The following is a 26,109-nucleotide window of genomic DNA, read 5'->3' on the forward strand; positions in this document are numbered from 1 at the left end:
AAAAATAAACAAAGGGCCGGGCCACACACTAGAGGTGACATACTGACACATGAATACTGTGTATTGTGAAGAACATTGCACTCAGTGGGAGCAGTGACGCTGCCCTTTGGATTGAAGGATGGCTGACATGTCAGGAGAAAGTTTGGTGGTTGAGACACGAAGGACTTCACAGAGCTGGCTATCAGTTATTCTGGTTCTCAGTCTGCTTTTGTTCTGATTGAACAAAGAAAATGTTTGTTCACATATGTATGTCGAGCCGAACAGGCTCATCATTCTTTTTGCGTGGCGTCTCATCAGAGGAAACTTGGCATTATCCAAACTCTGATAGAATTCGGGGAGGGGGAGAAGCTGATGCTGACTCTTCAGAGAATCATCACATTGAATTTCAATCAGGTCTAACTGCAGACTCTCTTCCACTTCTTCTGCATCCACCAGGAAGGGGGTTGAGAAGAGCTTGATTTGTTTTTCAATGGCAGAAAAATCTTGGAAACGCTGGTTGAATTCCGTCATGAGAGAGGAAATCACAGACACATATTTCTCCTTTTTAGCAGAAAGGTCGGCGTTTGGAAAAGCAGACTTGATTTCAGACAGCGCAGGGAAGTGTGCAGCATTAAAGCCTCGTAGTTGTGTCTCAAACAGGCGGAGCTTTACGCAGAAGGCTTTCATGTGCGCATGCAGGTGTGGCACCAGCTGTTCTTTGCCTTGTAGGTTCTTGTTCAGTGTATTCAGATGATGCGTAAGATCAACTAAAAATGCCAGGTCTGCCAGCCACAGAGGGTCACTTAACTCATGAAGAGGTCGGCCCTTCTCTTTTAAAAACTGGTCGATTTCTGATCTCAGCGGAAAAAAAACGCTGCAGCACAGAGCCGCGGCTGAGCCAGCGCACATCAGAGTGGTAGAGTACATCCCCGTATTCAGCATCCACATCAGATAGGAAAGCCTGAAATTCTCTGTGGTACAGTCCTCTCACTCGAATTACGTTGACAGTTTTTACGACAGTGTTCATCACATCGCCCAGCTGGACAGTCTTGGCACACAGTGCTTCTTGGTGGATTATACAGTGCATCCTAATGAGCCTCACCTCTGCTCTCTTTTACCTTGGCGCACACCAACGATGCCATTTCTTTGCGCTCGCCAGTCATGGCCGGAGCTCCGTCCGTTGTTACTCCACAGAGCTTGTCCCATTTAAGCCCCATCTTCTCAACTGCCTCTGACACAGCTTTAAAAATATCTTTTCCCGTCGTTGTGCCTTTTAGGCTCATCATATCAAGCAGCTCCTCCGTACAGCAAAAATTATCATCTACTCCCCGCAAAAAAATTAACAGTTGTGCGGTGTCTGTGGCATCTGTGCTCTCATCGCATGCTACTGAGTAAAAATCCAAAGCACAGGCCTTGTCTCTCAGCTGGAGTTTCACGTTAGCTGACAAGTCCTCAATTCTCCGCACCACTGTGTTTCTGGATAAGCTCACATTGTTGAAATCCGGCACTTTTTCTGGGCACATTACTTCTGTGACTTTGATGAGGCACTGCTTTATGAAATCACCGTCTGAAAACAGTTTGCCGTGCTGGGCAATAAGTTTAGCGATTTCGTAACTTGCTCTTGTGGAGTTTTCCTGTGTTTTGTTGGCACGAAAAAAAACCTGCTGTTGAGCTTGCAGGCTAGCTGCCATTTGCTTAACTTTCTGTGCTCGTTCAGCACCGGTGTACGATGTGTAGCTCTGATGTTTGGTCTCATAGTGCCGACGGACATTATACTCTTTCATCACAGCAACATCTTCATTACAAATCAAACAGACACACTTTCCGTTGATTTCTTTGAAGAAATACTCATTTTCCCACCGTGTTTGATATCTTCTACACTCACTTGCTATTTTGCGTTTCTTTGGTGCAGCCATTTCTGGTGACTAGCGGCAAAAGTTTTTCTTCGCTTGATTTCGTTTGTTTGACGGGCTCTATCTAGTGTTGAAACTGAGAAGTGCAACAGAGTTGAGCTCAAGCTTCTTGTGCGGGCCATATTCAATTTTGTTTTCAGAATTTGCTCCGGGCCAATAAAAACTGGACCGTGGGCCGCAGTTGGCCCGCGGGCCATAGTTTGGACACCACTGGTATAGGGTGTTGGCTCGGATGGTTATGCTCTTTTCGCCCCCGGGTGTCGATCAGAACACAGGAGGGAAGACGTGGTTCAGTTTTGATTGCTTTACTGAATTATTGACAAAAAAGTAACAGGCACTCCGGCTCATAGGGGCATACAGGCAAACTGGCAAAAGGGTATAGGCACACGTTTGGTCGTAAGGATGTGAGAGCAGGTGTGTGTAGTGTACATGGGTGAATCTTTGGGTGTGTGAATGTGATTCTTGTGTGTGTGTTTATTTTATGAAGCGTGTGAAGGGTGTGTGTGTGTGTGTGTGTGGTGTGTGTGGTGTGTGTGGTGTGTGTGGTGTGTGTGGTGTGTGTGGTGTGTGTGGTGTGTGTGGTGTGTGTGGTGTGTGTGGTGTGTGGTTTTGCAACAGAAAGAAATACAGCACGAAAGTCAACACTCAACTTCTGACGTCACACAACACTAGTAGACGGCACACATTACATAACTAACTGCGCGTAACGGTCCCGCTATACTAAATAACCATAAATGTGTCCGCGGGCCGTAGTTTGGACACCCCTGCACTAGATGTTCCCATTTTTATTGGTAATTACAGTAGAACCTTGGCTTAACCAAATAATAAGGGGAAGGGATAATCCTTTTCTTCACTAGCCTAATAATGCAACATCGTTTTGCACTTTTTCATTTTAAAAACACAGAAAATGCCCAGTAAATGAATAAATAAATAAATACATAAATAAATAAATAAATTTGCTACGCAAGCAATATGGCGCATTCAGGGTTCTTTCTCAACATTGGGAACTTGTAAGCATACCGCGCCGTTCTGTAGTCATGGTGTTAATGAGGGAAGCCAAACTTAAAATCATGATTACATTTTCAATTAATCGTCCAGTCCTACTAAAGGCTAATAGGCATGCCTATGTGATGGCCATGTTGGCATTGGCAACATTAAACCAATGAACAGACATAAAGGGTGGCCATGTTGGCAGGGGTGATGTGCCCATAAAAGGCAATAGAAGTTATTAATCTGCCTTTTATATTTTGTGGTTGTTTACTCACGCTTGCGATGCACATGTCACGCAAACAAGTATTGATATTTGGTATAGTATAGTTTTTTGTCAAACCCTACTTGATGGCACCCATTTGTGTGAAAAAAGTGAAAAAAAGAAAAGGACACTTCCTTTTTTTCCACGCTAACCTTGTTACTCATGAGAGTGACAAGCTGTGTACTATTTTTCCCCCAATATTTTTGGGGGTGTTCTTTGTCCATTTCTCCCGCATTTTTAGACCCTTTTCTATAAGCAATGTACGGATAAAATTCAAAATAATTGGTCATGTAATTATTCCCTTCTGAGTTCACATGCAGCCCTCCACCAGGAGAACGGACAACCAGGAGAACACTAATACTCTAGCCTTGCCTGTTTCCAAGTGCGGGATACAACCACAACATGAAAAAAAAAAGACACTTGATGATGATGTTTGATGATGCTGGACAAATGACTACTGTGATCTAACACGACCTTATATTTGCTGATGATTAGTATAAGCTAATTGAATAGCTTAGCAAAACTGATTCATACATGGCCGTCTCTTCAAAGTTTGCAAATCAATGTAATTTATAGTAGTGGTTGAATAATCTTGAGCGTAATTGTTCACATGCAAATGCATATGCTCACACGCATTCAAGTAAATCCAATAGCAGCAAACAAGACAGCAAAGCAAAGGAACATCGGCACACACCATCTTGAAATGCTTGCGATTGAATGTCACATTTAATTAAATTATTTACTGAACTAAAAAGGAGAAACTTGTATTCTGTATTGAACATGCACTAGTCTGATGACTGCAAGCTCAATCGATCAAATTTAAAACAAATTTGACGTCTGTAACAGCCTTCACAATTTTTAAGACATTTAGAAACATGGAACGGTTGAAGATTGTCCCACTGTTATAATGAAATAAAGGTAATTTCACTAGATGATGACAGAGTATGTGTTTACCTGGAGGCATCAAAGCTGTCGTAAGATCCCACAGTGTAGTGTCTAAACAGTTTCCGTCTGTCAGCACGGTCCACTCGGGAATCTGATACATCAGAACAATAACATCAATGTTAATATTACATCATTGGCGTTACGTCAAGATGAAGTACTTCAGCCATCGAAACATTACTTTTAAACGCGCACGCACGCACGCACGCTCGTTCGCACGCACGCACGCTCGCACGCACGCACGCACGCACACGCACGCACGCACGCGCACGCACGCACGCACACACACACACACACACACACACACACACACACACACACACACACACACACACACACACACAATGTCTCAGTAATGAATGAAAACACATCGCATCTACAGTCTTCATCAGTTTTCCATAAATCGACAAAGAATCTTAAAACACCGATATTTTGGTGTTTAATTGTGCTGTTTAATTCATACAAAGTGCTGTAGGACTAGGATAAAATTTGCAAAGCTAAAGGTCGTTTGCTTCCTGAGATTAAAACCTGTCCATTTGTCTTTCAAACTTTAGTAAACTTTAGTCTTTGCTGCTTGGCAAGTGGCCACATGGTGTTGGTTTTGTTATCTCCTGAGTGTGCAGGAAAAAAAAACTGTGTAAAAACATCGACTCCAGAAAACAGCACCTTCAAATTACAAGACATTCAACGAAAATGAGGCCTTTTCATTCCAGCGTCTTGTCTTCGTGTTTGTCTTATTCACTTCCTTTAATGCTTCGTCTTTCACTTCACCATAGTCTCCCAGACCAGCTGTCACACTTTCACAGAAATCCTAACCCCCTGATCCGGCTTACATCTTGTCATCTTTACAGGAGCATTTTTTTCTCCCCCTAACACTCTGCCCACAGTGTTAGATTGGAGGAAGGAGGAAGCAACTGCAAGAAGATGATCCAGCAACAGCATAAGAGCAATTTAAAAAAAATAAAAAGGTGAGGAGTTGTCCAAAGTTTACATATGCAATAAAAAAGAAAAAGCGATGCTACGGAACAACTATAGCATAATTGCTCCCACCCCGCTGGTGTTACGTGCTAGGTATTGAATTAAATCCTGGAGATTTGCAAAGTTAGGTCTGTCAGAAAATGAGTGTACTTGATGAAAAGTGTGCAAGCCAGCAGTGTTAAAGCACAAACAAACAAACAAACAAACAAACAAACAAACAAACAAACAAACAAACAAACAAACAACTTGATCGGAAGAATATTGCCTTAAGTGAAGAGAGTCACCTCCTAATCTCTTGCTAAATTTTGTTCACCTCTTTGTCGGGGTCTGTTTTATTGGTGTTATAAAATTATGGTAATTAACTGAGGTTAAAGAATAACTCACCCACTATCAGACTCTTGCCCCACCCATCTTGATTAGTCTTATTTGTAGTCATTTGTTTTAATTGCAGGTGTTGGTCAATTTTACTACTAATAAACCAGTATCATTATCTTCCAATTAACTACAAGGTACAACAGATGGTTTGGTGCATAAACATGCATTAGTATACTTTAGGTTACGTTGCTATAAGGCGTCACAAGGACGGAATAATGCTAACCTGAACTTTAACAAAGCATGTCTAAGCAGGGCCTAATCCTGCTGCATCATAGCTATTCAATGAGAAGGGTTAGCAGAAGTGCGTGTATGTGTGTGTGTGTGTGTGTGTGTGTGTGTGTGTGTGCGTGTGTGTGTGTGTGTGTGTGTGAGAGAGAGAGCGAGAGAGAGAGAGAGAGAGAGAGAGAGAGAGAGAGAGAGAGAGAGAGAGAGAGAGAGAGAGAGACGGAGACGGAGACAGAGACAAATTGTGAGAGAGCGAGAGTGCAAGAGCGAGAAAGATAGAAAGTGAGAGAGGTAGAAGAACTGACTATGTTACATGCAGTCTATAGTCAATTAGCCCTTTGAAACCAGAATATTCGAAGTATTCAGGTTTTTAAAGGTCATGCAAAAATGTGCACAAAAATAAGAACCCAAATGAGAAGATATTTAGGTTTTTAAAAACAGGAAATAATAGGCATGGGTTACTTCGTTTCTAACTCAAATATTGTGTCATTTAAATGCAATTGAGTTTCCTCCGTTGAATGAGACAGTGGTTCATGTTCTCCACATGCTCAACCGCAAGGAACCTTGTTGTTTTTGTTTTTTTCAGTCCACTAAGTCGTTGTATTGCCATAGCGAGCCTAAATTGTATACAGTGATTTTTCTGCTGCGTTTTCACTTTATTTTCTGTCTCTACAATATAAATGACACAGTTTGAATATAGACACACTTATATGTCTGTGTATTATGTATATAATATGTATTGGATTCCCAGAATCGATGGAACAATTGATAGAAGATTTAATCAATTCCAAAAAGATTCATTTGTGACAGCCCTAGACATGACTATAATGTGTTATATTGATGGCAGAACATAACAAACGGAATTGACATCTAGTATTTGCGTCACGACGTCATCCAAGCGTCGCTGTTTGACTCCATATACCTAAATGCCTAAATGAGGGAGTAACTCTGTCCACCCATGCATGTAAATAGATTATTCCAAATGTTTCAGAAATCATAATTTTGGCCTTCACCCAAATTTTGACTTCCTGTAAATGTTTTCTCATTATTCATGAGGAAATGTGCACATCATCAAAGACTGTAATGGGCGACTACGCTTACCTAAGAAACGGTGGAATGATTCCAACTGTGTGCAAAGCCTATTGTCCATCTCCATATTAGCACATTTACTGAGTTTGCATGTAATGCAACAGACTAGCTTAACTGAGCAAACAACACAATGTGGGCAACGAAGGCTGAGTTCTAACTCGGCTACTGTGTGCACGTACGTGTGCACAATTAGTGTGTCATGAGATAAAATGCAAGAAGGAACAAATCAAAGCAATGTTTTGTTGAGCTGAATTTACCAAATAATGCCTTTTCTTTTGTGTCTTTGTTTTTGTGCCCAGCCCTTTTTTGGGACCCCTTTTCTGTGATTTGGACACTTTACCAAATTTTGGCAGTCCGTCCTTTGGCCTCGACCTGGGCCTATGTCGACCTATGTCATTGACCTTGAAAAGGGGTCCGTCCATCGTCAGTCCAAGAAAAAGTCAATATAATCCAACAGATGAGACACCAATTCTGAGGCTTCATAATTCACATTAACTGAGATTTATTAGCTGGCTAATTTACTATTCACATCCATTTAACTTACGAGCACAACTTCCAGGTTTAATACAGGGACACATAAAGATCATCCATCCATCCATTTTCTGTACCGCTTTGTCCCCACGGGGATCGCGGGCGTGCTGGAGCCTATCCCAGCAGTCATTGGCCAGTAGGCGGGAGACACCCTGAACCGGTTGCCAGTCAATCGCAGGGAACACAGAGACATACACACTCAGATCTAGGGGGAATTTGAAATGCTCAATCGGCCGACCGTGCGTGTTGTTGGGCTGTAGGAGGAACCCGGAGTGCCTGGAGAAAACCCACACAGGCACGGGGAGAACATGCAAATTCCCCATAGGGAGGGCAGGAGGTGGAATCGAACCCACACCCTCTGAACTGCGAGACGGACATGCTAACCAGTACCGCACTGAGCCGCCTATACATAAAGATCAGCAAGTGGTAATATATTACAAGACTTGGAGTTGATTTTAAGTGTTACAAATAGGGTTTTATAAAAATCCCTTTAACAAACCTTTTTCTTTTTAACAATCACATTAAGTCTGAATGTAAGTATTACACACACCATGCAAAACCAGGTAATCCCTCTCGTTGCCTGACCAGAATTTCCTGAGGGAGCAATCCCAAGGGATGACTAAAATTTAGTCTAAGTCTAAAACAACATATCCTGCATTGCTTGTCTCTGTCTGCCCAAAGATGGAAAGTTCAGCCCACTTTTAACTTGGAAGAAATATATACTGTGTAAAAAGTTGCAGTTGTTTTTGTTGTTGTTGTTTTGTTGCATTTGCCAACATTAGCCCTATTTCATAGTTATGGGTCGCACATACTGTATGTTCTTCAACGCTCTTCAACGTTACAGTGTCCTGCATACGGGACATCTGCTTTGTAAAGAAGAGAAAAGAAAATCTATGCCACCTTCTGTCTACTTGCCTATCCATGTGATGCACCGTTTAAAAACAGAGTTAGACCCATTGAAAGGTGAGCTACGACATGAGTCCTCATGGACTATGGTGTTTGCAGATGGCATTGTGATCTGTGATGAGAGTTGGGAGCAGGTGGAAGCACACTGGAAAAGCGGGGAATGAAGGCCAGCTGCAGCAAGACTAAGTACAAGTTTCACAATTAAAGGGAGGTCAACGGAATGGTAAGATTACAAGGAGTAGAGATGGAGAATAATTGTCAATTTGTTTGTCTATGTGAAGCCCTTTGAGACTGTTTGTGATTTAGGGCTATATAAATAAACTTGACTTGACTTGACTTGAGAAGCTGCAGGATTTCAAGTCCTTGGGCTCAACTGTTCAGAGCCAATGGGAGTATGGGAGAGGTGAAGAAGAGATCACAGAGAGGATGGAACAGGTGGTAGAAAGTGTCAGAGGGTTAGGAGTGCCGGGGAAGGTTTCTCGAAAGAAAAAAATGTTTTGTATACTTCTGAGACAGTAGCTATGACACAGTGGACATGCATATGTGTAAAGGATGCTGGATATTAACCCTTCAGGTAAGAGGCAAGAGGAAAGCTACTGTCAAATGAAAGTAACCAAACAAAACACCAAGTAATGTTAAAAAGGTAAAAGTAATATTAACCAAACAAATCACAAGAAATCAATGGGACCAGTTTAATAACTTGACACTTCTACTTTTCTTCGTCCCCTCCTAATAAATAGCACACCCGCATGCATGCAAGCATGTCTTAAATGAGGCTATAAGACTGCGAGTCACCATGCTATAACACTATCCTTGGAGGGGTTGTGTTTGCAAGCTGAGCTTGGGGCACTTTGGGCAGAACACATTAGAGGAGGTCCCTGTGCCAAAGGCCTTGAGTCAAACTGTAAAATAGGCCACCCAGAGGAAGGCAAAGAACCAGAGATAGCAGAGCAATTTGCTTCCCATCTGCCTTGATCATTGGTGACACACTAGCTTAGGAAATAGAGCAAATTAAAATAAGACCGGACTTGGCCCATGCAACATTGTGCTTTACGATAATGTCAGTAATAAAACAGTCAGAAATGCCAATACAAAGAGGTGGGAAAAAACTGAATCACTCAGAGTCGCAGTGTACAAGACAACATTTCAATGTGCATGAACGAGGATAACTTGTGATGCTGGGAGCGTAACGTGGTGTGATGTATTCATTAGCTTGCCCCAAGGGGAAATCAAAGTAACCACAGTTGAGTTAGCAGGGCGATGCAGCACTTTGCTTTGTGTACTACAGCTTCAGAAAACACAAAGCCTGCAACACACGACACTCATGTATTGGAGAAAAAATAACCACTTGCATGGCCTTGGGAACTTTAGCATCCTGCGTTGACCTTGCTATCCTACTGCTGCAGCTATGCCCTGTACTATTAAAAAAAAATCCATCCCCATGCCAAAAGTGTTGATGCAACTTACAGCTCCTCTCCTCAGTGGCCTTGGCCAGTATCTCCTCTACACAATCGGCCGGGAACCAGCCCACCTGGCCGCGGGCGCTGCCTTCCCAGTAGCCACCTTCTCCGATGCTGAGAACTGGGTTAAGGGGAAAGGTGGGGAGGGTGAAAAAGGGGATCAGTCTCAGTCAATTATCAATTCACATAAAAACAAAAATAATACAGTATTCCAATTTAGCTCATTTTCTCTAACGGTTGTGTTTACTTTTGTGCTTAAATCGTTTCAAGCCCAGAGCTCAATGCGGGAAATTCAATAAATTCTGCTACACAAGACCTTATTTTGACCATTTTTTTTTCCACACCAAAAATGGTATGTAAATATATGATGTATCAGATAGAACACAACACTCACATAAAAAACAAAGATATATATTGTTTGAAATTTGACGAGATTTAGGTTAAGTTAGGTCTACTGTATCACAGGAGGGAATTGTGAAAGTCTTGCAAGACTTCTTTTCTATTGAAAGGGCAATTTACAATCTTACCTTTGACTCTATCATTCTTATAGAGGTAGATCTCTCCTTCGGCCTGGGCAGTGTAAGGACGAACCACCAAAAAGTGTCTCCCCGGGACCGCACTGTACAGCTTCCTCCTTGTGCCTTGGGCTTCTTCATGACTGCTGGGACTGACATAATCAGAAACCGCATTAATGGAGCTAAAAATTCAAATACAGTCATTTGATAACAGTGTGACCACATTTGTTAAGACCCACATGATCATACTAACCTGCACAATTTGATTTAATCTTATTGCTCATTTACTATGCTCATTGAAATCCCCAATGGGGAATTTCAACTCACACTCTGCTGCATGTTTGTGTTGCACACTAAGAAAGAAAAAAGAAAAGGAGAAAACCAGATCATACACGCAAGAGGGACATCAAAGTGATAGGGGTACATAAAAAGTGCTTGACCTCAAAAGTAAACTGGAAGCAAGCTTGACTCTTTCCAACAACATGCTATTTTATTTTTTGTCCACAGTGGGACTTGAATGTGACGCTTCAGTTCCAAAGGTAAAGATGAGCAACTGTGGGCCACTTACATACACATGTTGAACATGCAAACTCCACATAAAAACGCTCCAGGCAATTCACCTTGTCAGAAGTGTTAACCACTCTTCCATTGTTGTCCTTTATGATATGTACAGTAGGCTATACACGAATCATGCAATTAACAAAAAGAATAAGAGAAGATAAAACCATACTGAGAACATCCAGCTGTCCACATTTCCTTAATAGCACTTGGGGAAAGGGTTAACTTGAACCTATCCTCGATGACTTTGGGTGAGAGGCGAGGGACTGAGTTGGTTGCCAGCTAATTGCAGGCCGCACATAGAAACAACCATTCACCTACAGTATGGACAATTTAGAGCCATCAGTAATGCTTTAGGTATGTATGAGGAAGCCAGAGGGACTCCCCCCCCCCCCTCACCTACCACCACCACTAACCCCACCAAAATAAAAGATAACGTGGATAATAGGCAAACGCCAAACCGACAGACTGGAGCAGGGATTCAAACATTATTGTGAGGCAGACATGCTAACCACTTGGTTACTTTGCTGTTGCTGCTACTGCTGTAGCTGGTAAAAACTTGTAACTTCATTTTGTATATATCAATTTGTATATTGGAAAAAAAAGAACCATCACTAGTGTTCCTTTGTTAAATCCCTAGAGCCCAGATAAAATAACAACTAAGATCATTAGCATGTCAAATCAAGTCAAGTTTTTTTTTTATATAGCCCTTAATAACAAAATGTCTCAAAGGGCTCAACGCATGCTCGCTGGTGGACTACAAGTGATTGTAGCGCCATTTAGTGGTCAATCTTCATACTTCCACAACCGATGCCATTAGAAATAATACTGTATTGCATTCGAGTCCTAAAAAATATATTAAAAAAATTGCTCTTAAGTCCTGAATATATTTTAATATGCAATATATAAAACAATATGTAACAAGACAGATATAAAAATAACGTAGATATATACCCATATAATTGATAAATAAATTAGATAATCATTATATTTATATAAAATGTATATCCCTCGCTACATATATCACGGTTCACTTTTCTCGACCTCACTGCTTCACGGATTTTTTTCTCACAGTGCATTGTGTTATGGCTTGATAAAAAAGACACTACAGAGCGGAGTCCGGCCGCAGAGGCGCACTATGTACTGATGATTTAAATTATTATTTTATTGTAGTTATCTGGAAGAAAGTGTTTACTTCTATTTGTTAAACAAATGCTTGGGACTGAAAACAAGTTTTGTCCTTTGGTTTCGATGCTATACCTGTATAATAATGGTAAAAAAAATAAAGGTTTCTACTTCACGGATTTCATCTACCAGCGAAAAACGAGGGATTACTGTAATATCTATATTATAGTTGTATAATATATAATATAATGAATATGTAGGAATAAAATATATAAACAAACAAAAAATAATATAGTTAATATATAAATATAATATTTGAACCTCCTTTGATTTAGCAAAAAAGTAACATTACAGACTTCCATCATCATCATCGTCGGTTTAAAGTCCGTTTTCCAGGCACCGCTGGGTTAGACTGGGTTCTTGATATGGCTTTAGGGGTAGAGCTAGATAAGCCTAGACTTCCTTCTACTCCCTTTTGAACAAATAAGATTTTTATGATAAAGTGAAAATTTATAACGCAATGTTTTTTTTTCTTTTCTTTCTTCTCTATTGTACTATGGAGTTATTATTTTCAGTATTGTTACTTTCTTTCTTGTATTTCTTTAAATGTTCGAAATAAATAAACAAACAAACAAAGCTTTCTTCCACCGGGAACGGTCCATGGCCGTGGTTGATGCCGAGTGCCTTCATGTCGGCTGACACGGTCGTCTGCCAGGTCTTTTTAGGTCAGCCACTGGGTCTTGTTCCCTCTACGTTATACGACATAACTTTCTTCACCCAGTCGTTCTCGTCCTTCCTCACTACATGTCCGTACCATCGCAGTCTGCCTCTCCTCACCACATCCACTATGGCCTCCACTCCCATCTTCTTTCTCAGCTCTGCACTGGTTTTTTTCTCCCTCATTGACACACCACACATCCATCTGATCATCCTCATTTCTGCTCTGTTTAGTTTTTCTTCGTGTTCTGTTTTCAGGGCCCATGCCTCACTTCCGTACGTCATAGTACTTCTAACACAGGCTGAGTACACTTGGCCTCTCATCTTCAGGGATGGGGCCATAGATGTTAAGAAGGGCATGAGTTCCCTGAATTTCTTCCACCCGCTTCTCACCCTTGTGGTCACTGCTAGGTCCACCCCCCCCATCAGCGTTAAGCATGTCTCCAAGGTAGCAGAAGCTGTCCACCACCTCGTACATCTCCCCATCTACTATGAGCCCCTCTTGCTCAGCTGGGTCTGCTTGGGCGATTTCTCCCCTGCACCGCTTGCATTTCACACGGCCATGCTCCTGACTGTGGTACCACTCCCAGGCCAGCACCACCGACCATGACCTTTGATTTTGCTGCATTCACCTTCATTCCTTTCACTTCCAGGCAGGTCTTCCAGGCTGCTAGCTTCCTAGCTAGGTCTTCTCGACTGTGAACCATCAATACCAGGTCATCCGCGTAGAGCAGCTCCCATGGTAGTCCACCCCTCACTTCCCTCGATACTACATCCATCACGACAGCAAACAATAATGGGCTGAGCACCGATCGCTGGTGCACCCCTACCCTTACTTCAAACCCATTACTGTCGCCAACTCCTGTTCTAACAGCTGTGCATGCTCTGCAGTAGAGAGTCATCACAGCCTTAACCAGTCCCTCTTCCACGCCCGACTTCCTTAGGGCCCATCTCACCACCTCCCTTGGCACCCTGTCGAATGCTTTTTCCAGGTCAACAAAAGCGAAGTACAACCTCTTCCTCTTCTCCTGGTGTTTCTCCTGCATCTGTCGGATGACAAAAAATGCGTCTGTTGTACCTTTACCAGGCATGAAGCCATACTGCATCTTGTCCACCTCTACCCGTGACCTCACCCTCCTTTCCAACACCCTCTCTAACAACTTAATTCCATGCTCCAGCAGCTTTATGGCCCTGTATGACCCGCATGCAAGTGGGTCCCCCTTCCCTTTGAATAGCCAGGACACTTCTTGTCCAGTCCTCCGGAATGTGTCCCTCAGCAATGACACTGTTACACAGGTCAGTCATCCACTGCACACCGACGTCTCCCGCTGCCTTTAGCATCTCTGCCACCACTCCAGATGGTCCAGCTGCCTTTCCATCCTTCATGGCTTTCCCCACTTCTGTTCGTGTGATCAGGCCACATTCACCCTCCACTTCGTTGCATCCCACCTCTCCATCCCAGTCATTCTCCACATTTAGCAGCTTCTCCATGAACCTTCGCCATACTTCCTTCACTCCTCTGTTGTCTGTCACGATGTTTCCATCCTCATCCTTTACACAGTTTCCACCGGTCACATCACACCTCTCCTTAACCATTTGCTTTGCTATCTTGAAGAAGCTCTTTGGTCCTCTCTCACTCTCCAATTCACTTGCAAATTCTTTCCTCTTGGTCTCTTGGGCCTCCCACACTGCTGTCCGTGACGCCCTCCTTGCCTCTACATACCGTGCTCGGTCTGCCTCCCTTTTAGATTTCTTCCATACTTTCTGGCACCTCCTCTTCTCATTCACCGCTCTTTCGACGCTGTCATTCCACCACCATGTCTCTCTTTGTCTTGCTTTACCCTTTGACCATCCGCACACCTCCTCTGTAGCTTCAAGCAGAGCCTTCTTCATTGCCTGCCACTTGCCATCCACACCACCCGACTCCATCATCTCCTCCACTTCTTCTGCTATATGCTCAATCTTCTCCCTAAACTCGTTTTTACTCCCTGCGCTATGTAGCTTCCACACCTTCAACTTGGGAGGATGCTTCTTAGCCCCTACCTTCTTGATTCGCAGAGTTAGGTCTCCGATGACTAAGCGATGCTGAGACACACACTCTTCTCCGGGGATTGCCTTGGCATCCCTGACCAGGACGCGGGCCTCCTTTCTGACCATGATGTAATCTATTGTGCTCTTGTAGCCACCCGAACTGTATGTTACTAATTTGGCTTCGTCCTTCTTGAAAAGCATGTTGCACAGCACCAGCTCCAGTGCGTCGCCGAACTCTAGGATCCTCTCTCCTTCTGCGTTCCGCATGCCGTACCCCTGTCCCCCATGTACCCCCTCAAATCCATCTGACTCCCTCCCCACGTGTCCATTCAGATCACCTCCCAGAATTATGACCTCATTCTGGGGGATCCTTGACAGCACCATGATGGCCTTGTCCCAGGGCGCATCCTTCTCGTCGTGACTTCTGCCAACTTGAGGGGCATAGATTGAAATTACGTTTGTCAGGCGCTTCCCAACGATCAACTTCACAAAGATGATCCGCTCATTTACCCTGCTAATGCTTAGCTTGATCTATCCACTTTTCAGCGATAAGTACTCCAACACCACCAGTCCCTTCATTGCAGCCTTGCCAGAAGAACTTGTACCTTCTGCCGATTGCACCCAGCATCCTTGCACTTCCACCCTTCCATCTCGACTCCTGGACACAGCAGACATCCACCTTTCTCCTGTGTAGAGCCTCAACCACCTCCCCGGATCGGTGCGACATGATGCCGATGTTCCATGTAGCCACCCTAACACGTGCCTCCTGCCCCTCTCTATTCCGGTTCAGGCCTCCCCGCAGTCCATCGGGCTGAGAGCCGTCATATCCCCCTGCGGTTTGGCCTCCTTTTCCATCATTCTTTTTGTCGTAGGCTGATGAAAATGCCCACGGGGTACTTAAGGCTGTACCCCGCCTCTTCTGTGTTTGTCTAGCTATACTGAGAATATTTTTGGAGCAAAGGTTTTTACAGTCGGATACCCTTCCTGACACCAACCCAAGGGGAAATTGATTTTCTGTAGGGGTTGACTCCCTTAGCCCATTCCTCTCCCGAGGAGCCACTGGGCAGTGGTACTATTTAACCCATAGTTGGGGGCTGGTTCGTGGGCACCAGGGCGTGTCCACACACCGGTGGGCCTGCGTGCGTCTAGGGGCCAGACCTCCTCCGAGTTCCTTGTAGTTTTGCCTGGGTTCGTGTTGTACCCAGTTACCATGTGTCGCCACGTGGAGGCACTACATAGGGCTTGCTGTTAGAGAGGCTATGTACTGGCAGGGAGAGACTTACGCACTCGGCTCTCCCGTTTGCATACTGCGAGCCAGCGGTGAGGGTTGACAGTGAGAAGTGACATGCACTGGCCACTCCACCAACACACTAGACGCATCACAACAACCCGACTTGGTCTTATGAAGTCAGACACACACAAACATTACAGATTTCCCTCAGTTAGAAATTAACATTTGCAGTTTCTATAATTGGTATAGAATAAATGGAAAAACAACATAGCAACTTCTGCTCATTTGAAAAGCTATGTACATTTCATTATTTTTTCCCCTTAACGAAATCAAGCAGAAAGAAAATTGTATGTATATGTACATACATACATACATACATATGTATATGTATGTATATGTATGTTCAACATTTCATTTTTATTTTTTTTCCTCTTAACAAAATCAAGCAAAAACTAAATTTTAATAGAATGTCATCAAACTTTAAGAGTCACATGGACTGAAACCTGAAACACAGAAGAGCAAATGAAGAAAAAGAGCAATTGCTTAAGATAAAGTAGTTTTTTTTTTTTTCCAAGTAAGTAGGTCACCTTCTCGTGGACTGTACTCGTCAAACCTTCATGGGCCTTTCGAGACCTAACCCAATTCAGACCGTAGTGTGCATGTGACTGTTTGCACATTTTGTAATGGAAAGTCAGGAACTGAAGGGGAAAAGCAACAAGAAACTCCATAAAGAGCTACATGACTTCTGTGAATCATGCGTTATAGAATACAATTGCCATTATCCTTCTCATTTTGTATCTGTATTAGATTATATCGTTGTTTCCCGAGCTTTATTGATCTTTGGAGCTTATTTTACATAAGAAAAATCTTGCATCACATCACCAAATAAAAATATTACAAAAAGAATGGATATTGAAATACTGACGATCCAGACTTAATTCATTAATAAATCTGCATGGAATCTGAAATTGAACACAAACTAGAAATACTCGCAGAAAGTCACAAGTCGCTCAGTTACGTATGTGAATGACAACAGGTGGAGACGCAGGGCCTTCTGCTATCTAATGGGAGAACATTAAATTTGCTCTGCATATCAATGGCATACATACATAGGTGAAGAAAAGTATATTTGTAATTAATTAATTTAGATTAAGGCGGCTCGGTGGAGCACTGGGTAGCACGTCCGTCTCACAGTTAGGAGGGTGCGGGTTCGATTCCACCTCCGGCCCTCCCTGTGCGGAGTTTGCATGTTCTCCCCGGGCCCGCGTGGGTTTTCTCCGGGCACTCCGGTTTCCTCCCACATCCCAAAAACATGCTTGGTAGGCCGATTGATGACTCCAAAATTGTCCCTAGGTGTGAGTGCGAGTGCGAATGGTTGTTTGTCTCTGTGTGCCCTGCGATTGGCTGGCAACAGGTTCAGGGTGTCCCCCGCCTGCTGCCCGATGACGGCTGGGATAGGCTCCAGCACGCCCGCGACCCCCGTGGGGACTAAGCGGTTCAGAAAATGGATGGATGGATAAGTTAAGATTAATTTTCTTCTAAAATCCCTCCAAATGCTGATCATCCTCGAATGACACTACATTCAACATGAATCTATATGCTTTTTTTTGCAAATGTGTTCTAATTCCTTAGCCACGAAAGCGCATTGTTACAACAGTAAATAATCCAAAATGGCAATTAAGAAAACAAAGCTGTTGCTTGAAAACACTTTATGAATCCATTCGCAAAAAACATTCCAAATAGCTTGCTGTTAAAAGCATTGAGCATCTGCTTCACGTTTAATTTGCTGCTGACTGGTACAGCTATTGCCATTTAAACTGGGATCGCACAGTTGAAATGAAGTCATACACAGTTAATGATGGAGAAGGAAAATCTGTTGTTTCTTACCGAAGGAACTAAGAACACAGCAGCTACTCCAATATACCTTGTATGTAAAGGTCTCATAATAAAATCGTAATCTAAAACATACAAGCTGTTATCCTTTGCAATGTAATCAAGAAAGGATAACATAACTTGTTAATTGATGTTATGAATGAAAGCTTTCAAAGTCACCCAAAAAGTATAAAACCAATTTTTGTTTTACACTCCTGTCATTATCATGTAGAGACACAGGATGAGTGAAATGACGATGCATTTTCTCAACAAAAATCAACTGTACTACCATAAATGTTCATTTGCTTTTATCCGTGTTACACGGTCAGACTGAGACACTTCTGTTTTGGATGCAACTCAGATTGATATACAAGGTCAGCAGTGAGAGAGGGAAAAGCCATGCTTTTTCGCAATTTCCCAGGTGGCTTTGAGGTGCTAATTAGATAGTGTTGATTAAGACCGAGTGTGCATAATGTGTGCTATTATTGGACAATCACAAGAGAAAAGGAGGCAAACAGAAAAAGATGTACCGATAAAAATTGGGAAAAGTAAAGGGAGGGGCAAAGACTGCACGGCAGTTCATTAGTATCACCAGTGGAAAGATTTGAGGGTTTATAAGCTCCTGGTTTCCGTTTATTCCAAGCTACCAGGATGCTATTTGGAGGAAAACAAATTAACTTCCTTCTTAAAATTGTTCACGTTGGTTGTTGTATGAGGCATATTCTTCAAGCTGGAATTTTTTTCACTGAGTAGTGACGAAGGAGTTGCTCTCCAGTGTGCCAGCGATTATGGTCAGCTTTTTAGTTAATATATTTTCTGAGACAAATTAACTGTTGCATAATCGACTTGACCAAGATAGTCTGTCCGTCTTGGTCTTTGTTTCTCAATGCTTGGCCCCCTGGCGGATCACGAAGCTGTGCTCTTTCTCACTACCTCTCAGAGCATTTAGTCTCATCTTGCAGTTAGTCGTAGTATATGCTTATGATTATTTTATTATTAGTTTTTACTGATACTTGAATAACCGGAGCAAAAAATAAGGTCAATCGTCGTTTATGGTAACTTGACATGTCAGCAGATGTACATGTACAGAGTTTCATGGTAGCGACCGGAAGTACTCGACCTCCATACCCATCCATCCATTCGTCCATTCATCCATCAATTCATCCAAACCTCACAAACTCATGAGGTTCGCAGGTATGCTGGAGCCTATTCTAGCTGTCTTTAGCGCGGTAGGCGGAGTATTGAACTGGTCCCCAGCCAATTGCAGGACACACATAGACACGTCATGATGGCGCCGCGGATGACCGCTACAGTGAGTCGCTCTCTGTTACTTTGTCTTATTTTGTGTGTTTTCTATGTCCTCTGCTGTCCACCCCGCATCACTTTTACCAGAGAAACGCTGTTAAACATCGGACAGTCTTCTCCTAGTATTTTCTCTCCTGTTCTCTTTGATCCAGACTGTTTGACGGAGATTTTAGCCGGAGCGGCGGTGCTATACAAGCTAGCACGTTGAAGACGACGTGACAAACGCGCCGGAACCCTCGTAAAGCTGAGGCAGAGAGGGTTCCGTTCTGCCCTACCATCAATTCATCTGGCGAATGTCCGCTCCCTGGAAACAAAATGGACGAACTGCTGGTACTCACTTCAAGGAACACGGACTTCAGCAGATCCGCCGCGCTGAGCTTCGTTGAAATGTGGCTTGACGGACGCACCCCCCACCACGCCGTGGTGCTAGCTGGGTTTCGGCTAATGCGTGCAGCCTGCAGGGAGGTGGTCTCTGTTTCTATATTAATGAACGTTGTTGTACTGATGTCACGGTGTTGAAAGAGTATTGCAGCCCTCTCCTAGAAACACTTTTCATAAACTGCCGCCCGTTCTATTCACCACGGGAGTTCTCCTTGATCGTCATGGCGGCTGTTTACATTCCACCACACGCACGTGCGAGTGAAGCCACGCAGATGCTGGCTGACCAGGTGACAGACATGGAGAAACTTCTACCAAATTCACTAATCATTGTTCTGGGTGATTTTAACAGGGCGAACCTCGCACATGAACTCCCTAAATACAGACAGCACATAACGTGTCCCACCAGAGGGGCACAGACGCTGGACCACTGCTACACCGTAATAAAGGATGCATACCACTCTGTGGCTCGTGCAGCTTTAGGACTCTCGGACCACTGTCTAGTTCATCTGAACCCGGCCTACAGGCAGAAATTAAAAACTTCTAAGCCTGTGGTGAGGACTGTGAGGAAGTAGACAGTGGAGTCAAGGCAGGACCTCCAAGCCTGCTTTGACTGCACCGATTGGGGAGTTTTTGAAGCTACAACTTCAGACCTGCATGCACTCACTGACACTGTCACATCATACATCCTTTTTTTGTGAGGATCTGTGTGTGCAGACTAAGACCTTCTGCACGTACAACAACGACAAACCTTGGTTTGCACCGAACCTCAGGAGGCTGCGCAAAGTGAAGGAGGAGGCCTACAGGAGCGGCGACCGGGACCCTTTCAAGCAGACCAGAAACACACTGAACCGAGAGGTCAGGAAAGCCAGGAGATGTTACGGGGAGAGCCTGGAGAGACACCTCTCTGCCAATCCTGTTCCCTCAACAGTGTGGAAAGGTCTGCAGAGCATCACGGGCTTCAAGAAACGAACCCCCCATCCTGTGGAGAGCCCAAGGCTTGCAAACCAGCTAAACAGGTTCTACTGCAGGTTTGATCGGTCCTCCCACACAACAGGACCTCCTGCAGCACAATCAACATACTCACCTCCCCCCACAACTGCTCTGTCCACACCTTCATCACTGTTGTCACCGACTCTCTCTCTTGCAGAGGCCGTGCCCGCACTCCAGATCCGCGAGGAGGAAGTGCCGGAGACAAAAGATCAGGAAGGCACCGGGCCCAGACGGCGTGTCACCTTCCTGCTTGAAAGTCTGTGCTGAACAGCTGGCACCCACCTTTGCACGGATCTTCAACCATTCCCTGGAGCTGTGTGAGGTGCCCTCGTGCTTCAAGAGCTCCACCATCGGGTTCAACACCATCGCTCCTGACATCCTCCAACAGAAGCTCATCCAGCTCGCTGTGCCTGCCTCCACCTGTCAGTGGATCACCCGCTTCCTGACCAACAGGAGACCGCATGCGAGGTTGGGGACCATCACATTTGACACCCGGACCACCAATACTGGCGCCCCTCAGGGGTGCGTTCTCTCCCCACTGCTCTTTTCTCTCTACACCAACGATTTCTCCTCAGGTGACTCTCCTGTGAAGCTCCTGAAGTATGCAGATGACACCACTCTCATCGGACTGATCCGGGACGGTGACGAGACTGCGTACAGACAGGAGGTGGAGCAGCTGGTTCACTGGTGCAGCCAAAACCACCTGGAGCTGAACCCACTCAAGACTGTGGAGATGACAGTGGACTTCAGGCGAGACGCTTCACCATTTTCACCCCTCACTATCCGCAGTAATACTATTCTCTCCACAGACACCTTCAAGTTCCTGGGAACCACAATCTCTCGGGACCTGAAATGGACCAGCCACATAGACTCTGTCCGGAAGAAGGCCCAGCAGAGGCTGTACTTCCTGAGACAGCTCAAGAAGTTCAACCTGCCGCGGGAGCTGCTGAAGACCTTCTATACTGCCAGTCTGTCCTCTGCACCTCCATCACTGTTTGGTTTGGATCGGCCTCCAAACAAGACAAGCACAGACTGCAACGGACAATCAGGACTGCAGAAAAGATCATTGGAATCAACCTCCCATCTATCCAAGACTTGTACCTGTGCAGGACCAGGAAACGTGCAAGTAACATCTCTATAGAACCTTCTCACCCACGTTGCAGTCTGTTTGAACTGCTCCCCTCCGGACGGCGTTATAGAGCTCTGTACGACAAAACCAGCAGACACAGAGACAGTTTCTTCTCCCAGGCTGTCGCTCTGATGAACTCACACCACTCTTAGAGTCTCAGTCATTGCTGTGCAATAACATCCTGCTCTCCACACCTTTTTTGAATTGTCTACATTATTTGTACTATGTGTCCTCTCAGCATACCATTGCAGTCTGGTCATCCTGGAAGAGGGATCCTCCCATCTGTGGTCTCTTCTCAAGGTTTCTCATTTCCCCTAGTTGGAGTTTTGAGTTTTTCCTTGCCATCCTGGGAGTTTAAGATTAGGGGATGTTCGAGAATATTTGTCATATTCACTCACGTCCTGAGTGTTGTTAGTCACCTAAATGTTGAACAGAGGCTGTGATGTACCGAAGCTAAATTCCTTGTTTGGCACGCTCAAACATGGCGAATAAAAATTCTTGAATCTTGAACAAGTACTCAAACAGTCACACCCACAGACAATTTTGGATGTGTGGCCTACAATGCATGTCTTGGGAATGTGGGAGGAAACTGGAGTACCCACGCAGGCACGGGGAAATAATGCAAACTCCACACAGGAAGGCTGGAGCCGCAATCGAACCGACAACCTCTGGACTGTGAGGCGGACGTGCTAACCAGTGCTCAAACATGCCGCCTACCTCCATATCCAAAATAGCCTTATTAATTGATTACCTGATTTTAAAAGTAGCGTTTCTTTAATAGTTAAGTGAAGTCAAATTTATTTATATAACCCTTAATCACAATTACTGTATTGGCCCGAATATAAAACGGTGTTTTTTGCATTTAAATAAGACTGAAAAAGTTGGGGTCGTCTTACATTCAGGGTCTAGACATTATAACCATTCAAAATGCTAGATGACGCCAGATATCTTTAAAGCGAAGCTGCGTCACCGCGCCTTAAGTCTCGCGTGAGTTACCTCAGCTTATCGCGATTGTTGGAGCTTGTGCGCAGCGCTAAGTTAAAGGTTGCTGGTATCGACTGAGTATGTTGCTGTGATCGTGTGCGTCTTTGACACAAAGTGAGTACCATATTTTCCGGACTATAAGGCGCACATAAAAACCTCAGATTTTCTCAAAAGCCGACAGTGCGCCTTATATACAGACCAAATTCCGGCCCGCAGGCCAAATGCGGCCTGCGTCTAAATTTAAACTGGCCCGAAGCATTGCGTCATAAAATAAGTCATAAGTGGCCCGCTGAAGACTATGAATCAAAAAGTCTATGGATCATTATTTTGTGATTATAAAGTAATTTGTTTGAAGTTGACATAAAAGAGTTAAAATGGAGAATGATTTGATTTGGATTAAAAATCTGACATGATGCAACCTGGCCTGTTTACTGTAGTCATAAACACCAATATCACCCTTCTTATTCATACAACAATAACAACAATAAAACAAACTTAATACATTACTAAAAAAATTATTCAACTTTCATAAAATTGTTAATTTGTTATTATTTTAATCTTTAACTTTTCTGGTAGTGCAATTGACAACAGATTGTCATGCTGTCATGTGTCGTCACTTCCTGTTTTATTGTGTAATTTTCCTCTCGTTCCAGTCGGTGTGTCCTTCCGCTGTGCGTCCGGTCACGTGAACCCCTGATTCCAAGTGCGTGCACCTGCGTCAATGACCAACTGTCTTCACCTGTGTTCCCCTCCTGTGTCCATATAACCCGCGTCTTTCCCCGTGTCCAGTGCCAGTGCGTCTTGCCTTGTGAAAGAACACTAGCGATCACGAAATCCTCGAGTACAGCCTAGAAGCCTTGTTTGATCACCCATGGTAACTTGGTTACATCGCTATCTTGTTATAGTATTTCCCTCGGTTCGAGGCGCTTTGATTTCTTCTTTTTTCTCCCTCGGTTCGAGGCGCCTTAGTTTCCCCCTTTTTTCCCTCATATTGAGGCGTTTTTTGTTACTACTACCAGTGGAGGCAATAAAAACATCTTTTGACATTGGAATCTCTGCATTCGAGTCCTCTCCCTGCTCCGCGCCTGACACAGATTCTCATTTGCAATATCAACCTATCTGCAAAGGATATAGTTACATATTTACAAGTTTATTCACAATGGTAATGGTTCGTGGAATGTCGGTGCAAATGGTTGGCCCCTATACAGGACTGTCTGAGAAAATTAACACAGTAATAGTGCGCCTTATAGTCCGGTGCGCCTTATATATGGACAAAGTTCTAAAATGGGCCATTTTTTGAAGGTGTGCCTTATAGTCCGGTGCGCCTTATATATGGACAAAGTTTTAAAATGGGCCATTTACTGAAGGTGCGCCTTATTGTCCGGTGCGCCTTATAGTCCGGAAAATACGGTATATATATTTCATTGTTAGTACTGTCTACTGTTGTGCCGTTTGTCTGATCGCGGTTTGTTTCGTGTGTGCGCAATTTGATTGATAGCTTCGGCGCGCTCCTTTAAGTTTGCCTCACATCGTACGATTAGCCGTTACGCAGCGGCACGGTGACTAACGGTTTTGTTGTCTCGGTGACTTATGTTTGGTGTGTCGTGTAACATGGGGGTAGAGATGGTCCAAATGGTAGAATATGGATTGTTCACAGGAATAAATTGGCAGAGCTGAAATTCCAAATTTGTCCAAAAGATGGCGCCAGACCAAAACGTGAGACCAAAAGAGGGGCCAGAATAAGCTAAACCGGTTAAAATGGATATAAAAAAGGAACACGGTGTCAGAGTGTGAGTCACGCATGGAAGCACAAATGTGATTTTTATTTTTATTTCTTTGCTTGGCTAAAAATGTATTCTGTAACCGCTTTAAGCAATATTATTTGTCAATTTGATCAAGAGACCCGTCACTGAGAATAGTGGCTTCTCAGTGGCGTGACATAAATTGTTTGGAGAAGCACAAATGTGATTTTTATTTTTATTTCTTTGCTTGGCTAAAAATGTATTCTGTAACCGCTTTAAGCAATATTATTTGTCAATTTGATCAAGGGACCCGTCACTGAGAATAGTGGCGTGACATAAATTGTTTGGAGAAGCACAAATGAAATGTTTATTATGTGATTTTTATTTTTTGATTTTTTTTTGCTTGGCTAAAAATGTATTCTGTAACCGCTTTAAAGCAATATTATTTGTCAATTCGATCAATTCATGTAACAGAAAGTAGGTCAAAGGTGAAAAGGGGAAGTGAAAGGTTTTACCACTAGCTGTGCATTTGGTGGAAAGTACTGCGTGGTCAGGGCGGAAACAGCTGCTAAAGGCCACAGATAACGAAGCGTGGGAGAGGCTGGCCAGTTCCCTCTATGGGCGGGGGAAGACTGGCCAGTTCCCTCTATAGGCGTGGGAATGCTGGCCAGTCCCTTCTATAGGCGTGGGAAAACTGGGCAGTCTTACCCTATAGGGAAAGTACCGGAGAAAAGAAAGGGGAGGGGGGGGACGGAGAGGTCTATAAAAGGTCCTGCTGGAGAAGCTTCAAGGCTTTTCCCCCCAAAAGAGCTCTTATACGTGAAGAGGCCCGGAGGAGTTTCAAGATTTTTTCCAAAGTCCCAAAGATCTTTGTGTGAGACGCAGGATCACTGGACTGAAATTAACTTGGATTTACTCCTAAAAATTGGACTGGACAACTTTAAACGAGAAATTGGTGAGGATGACCGTTTTTATGTATTTTAGCGAGAGGGGGGAATAGTCATCGGGCCGCCGGCTTCCTCGTGGCCAGCCTGTTTCTCTAATTTGGATTTTAGAAGCAAGATCCAACTGATCACTCGACTTTGCTTCCACCAAAAATAGCACGCAGCTGGTAATTACCTCTTCCCTTTTTTATGAACTGTGTTTTGCAATCGAATTGTTCTGGGATTGAATGATTTTATTAACACGGGTATCAGTGAGCGAAATTGTTCAGTTTCTGGAGTAATTGAGATTTGTAATTCTATTCCATGTTTCTTCAATAAATGTGTTTTGTATATTACTTACTTCGTTGTGCGCGGATTTGTACTAAATATGCAACCGAAGGCTCAGGCCCGCTTCCCCTTTTAGACGGGCCGCGTAAAAAGGAACTCCGAACAAGTTAGAGACTTAAATAACTTCCGTAGTTATCTGAGCCACGAGTGAATTTCGATCTGTTCGAAAGTTGTTTCGTCTGAATAAAATTAAAGGAAGTGTTTAAATCAGATTATTGGTTTTGTGTAGAACGGAAAGTTATTTAACTATTTGAAAGGCTCAGGCCCGCTTCCCCTTTTTGACGGGTCGCGGAAAAAGTAACTCCGAGGAAGTTGGAGAATTAAATAACTTTCGCAAATATTTAAGGGAAGAGTGGATTTCGTTAAAAGTGAATTGTTGGAAATTTACTTCTTCTAAGTAAAATAACGACGACGGTTAAAATAAATCATTGGAGTTGGAGGAGGATAAAAGTATTTCGATTGTCCGTCGGGCGCGGCCCAGTTCCCCTTTTTGACGGGCCGCGTAAAAAGTAACTCTGAGCAAGTTAGAGAATTAAATAACTTTCGTAAATATTTAACGGAAGAGTTGAGTTCGTTGAAAGTGAATTCGGTTGAGAATTTACTTCCTT

The 26,109-nt window shown here is 43.7% G+C and overlaps 1 protein-coding gene across 2 annotated transcripts in view; it reads right to left on the bottom strand.

Annotated features, from left to right (window-relative positions):
• Positions 1-26,109, bottom strand: part of shank2b (SH3 and multiple ankyrin repeat domains 2b) — a 262,152-nt gene that overhangs the window by 98,436 nt on the left and 137,607 nt on the right. For both annotated transcript variants that reach the window (XM_049717383.2, XM_049717384.2), the window contains 3 exons: positions 10,178-10,317; positions 9,658-9,771; positions 4,099-4,180 (listed from right to left, as the gene is read on the bottom strand). In XM_049717383.2, coding sequence (XP_049573340.1) covers positions 4,099-4,180; positions 9,658-9,771; positions 10,178-10,317 — 336 coding nt within the window. The remainder of the gene's footprint in view (positions 1-4,098; positions 4,181-9,657; positions 9,772-10,177; positions 10,318-26,109) is intronic.

This window comes from Syngnathus scovelli, chromosome 4, assembly GCF_024217435.2.
Source record: "Syngnathus scovelli strain Florida chromosome 4, RoL_Ssco_1.2, whole genome shotgun sequence".
Lineage (NCBI taxonomy): Eukaryota > Metazoa > Chordata > Actinopteri > Syngnathiformes > Syngnathidae > Syngnathus > Syngnathus scovelli.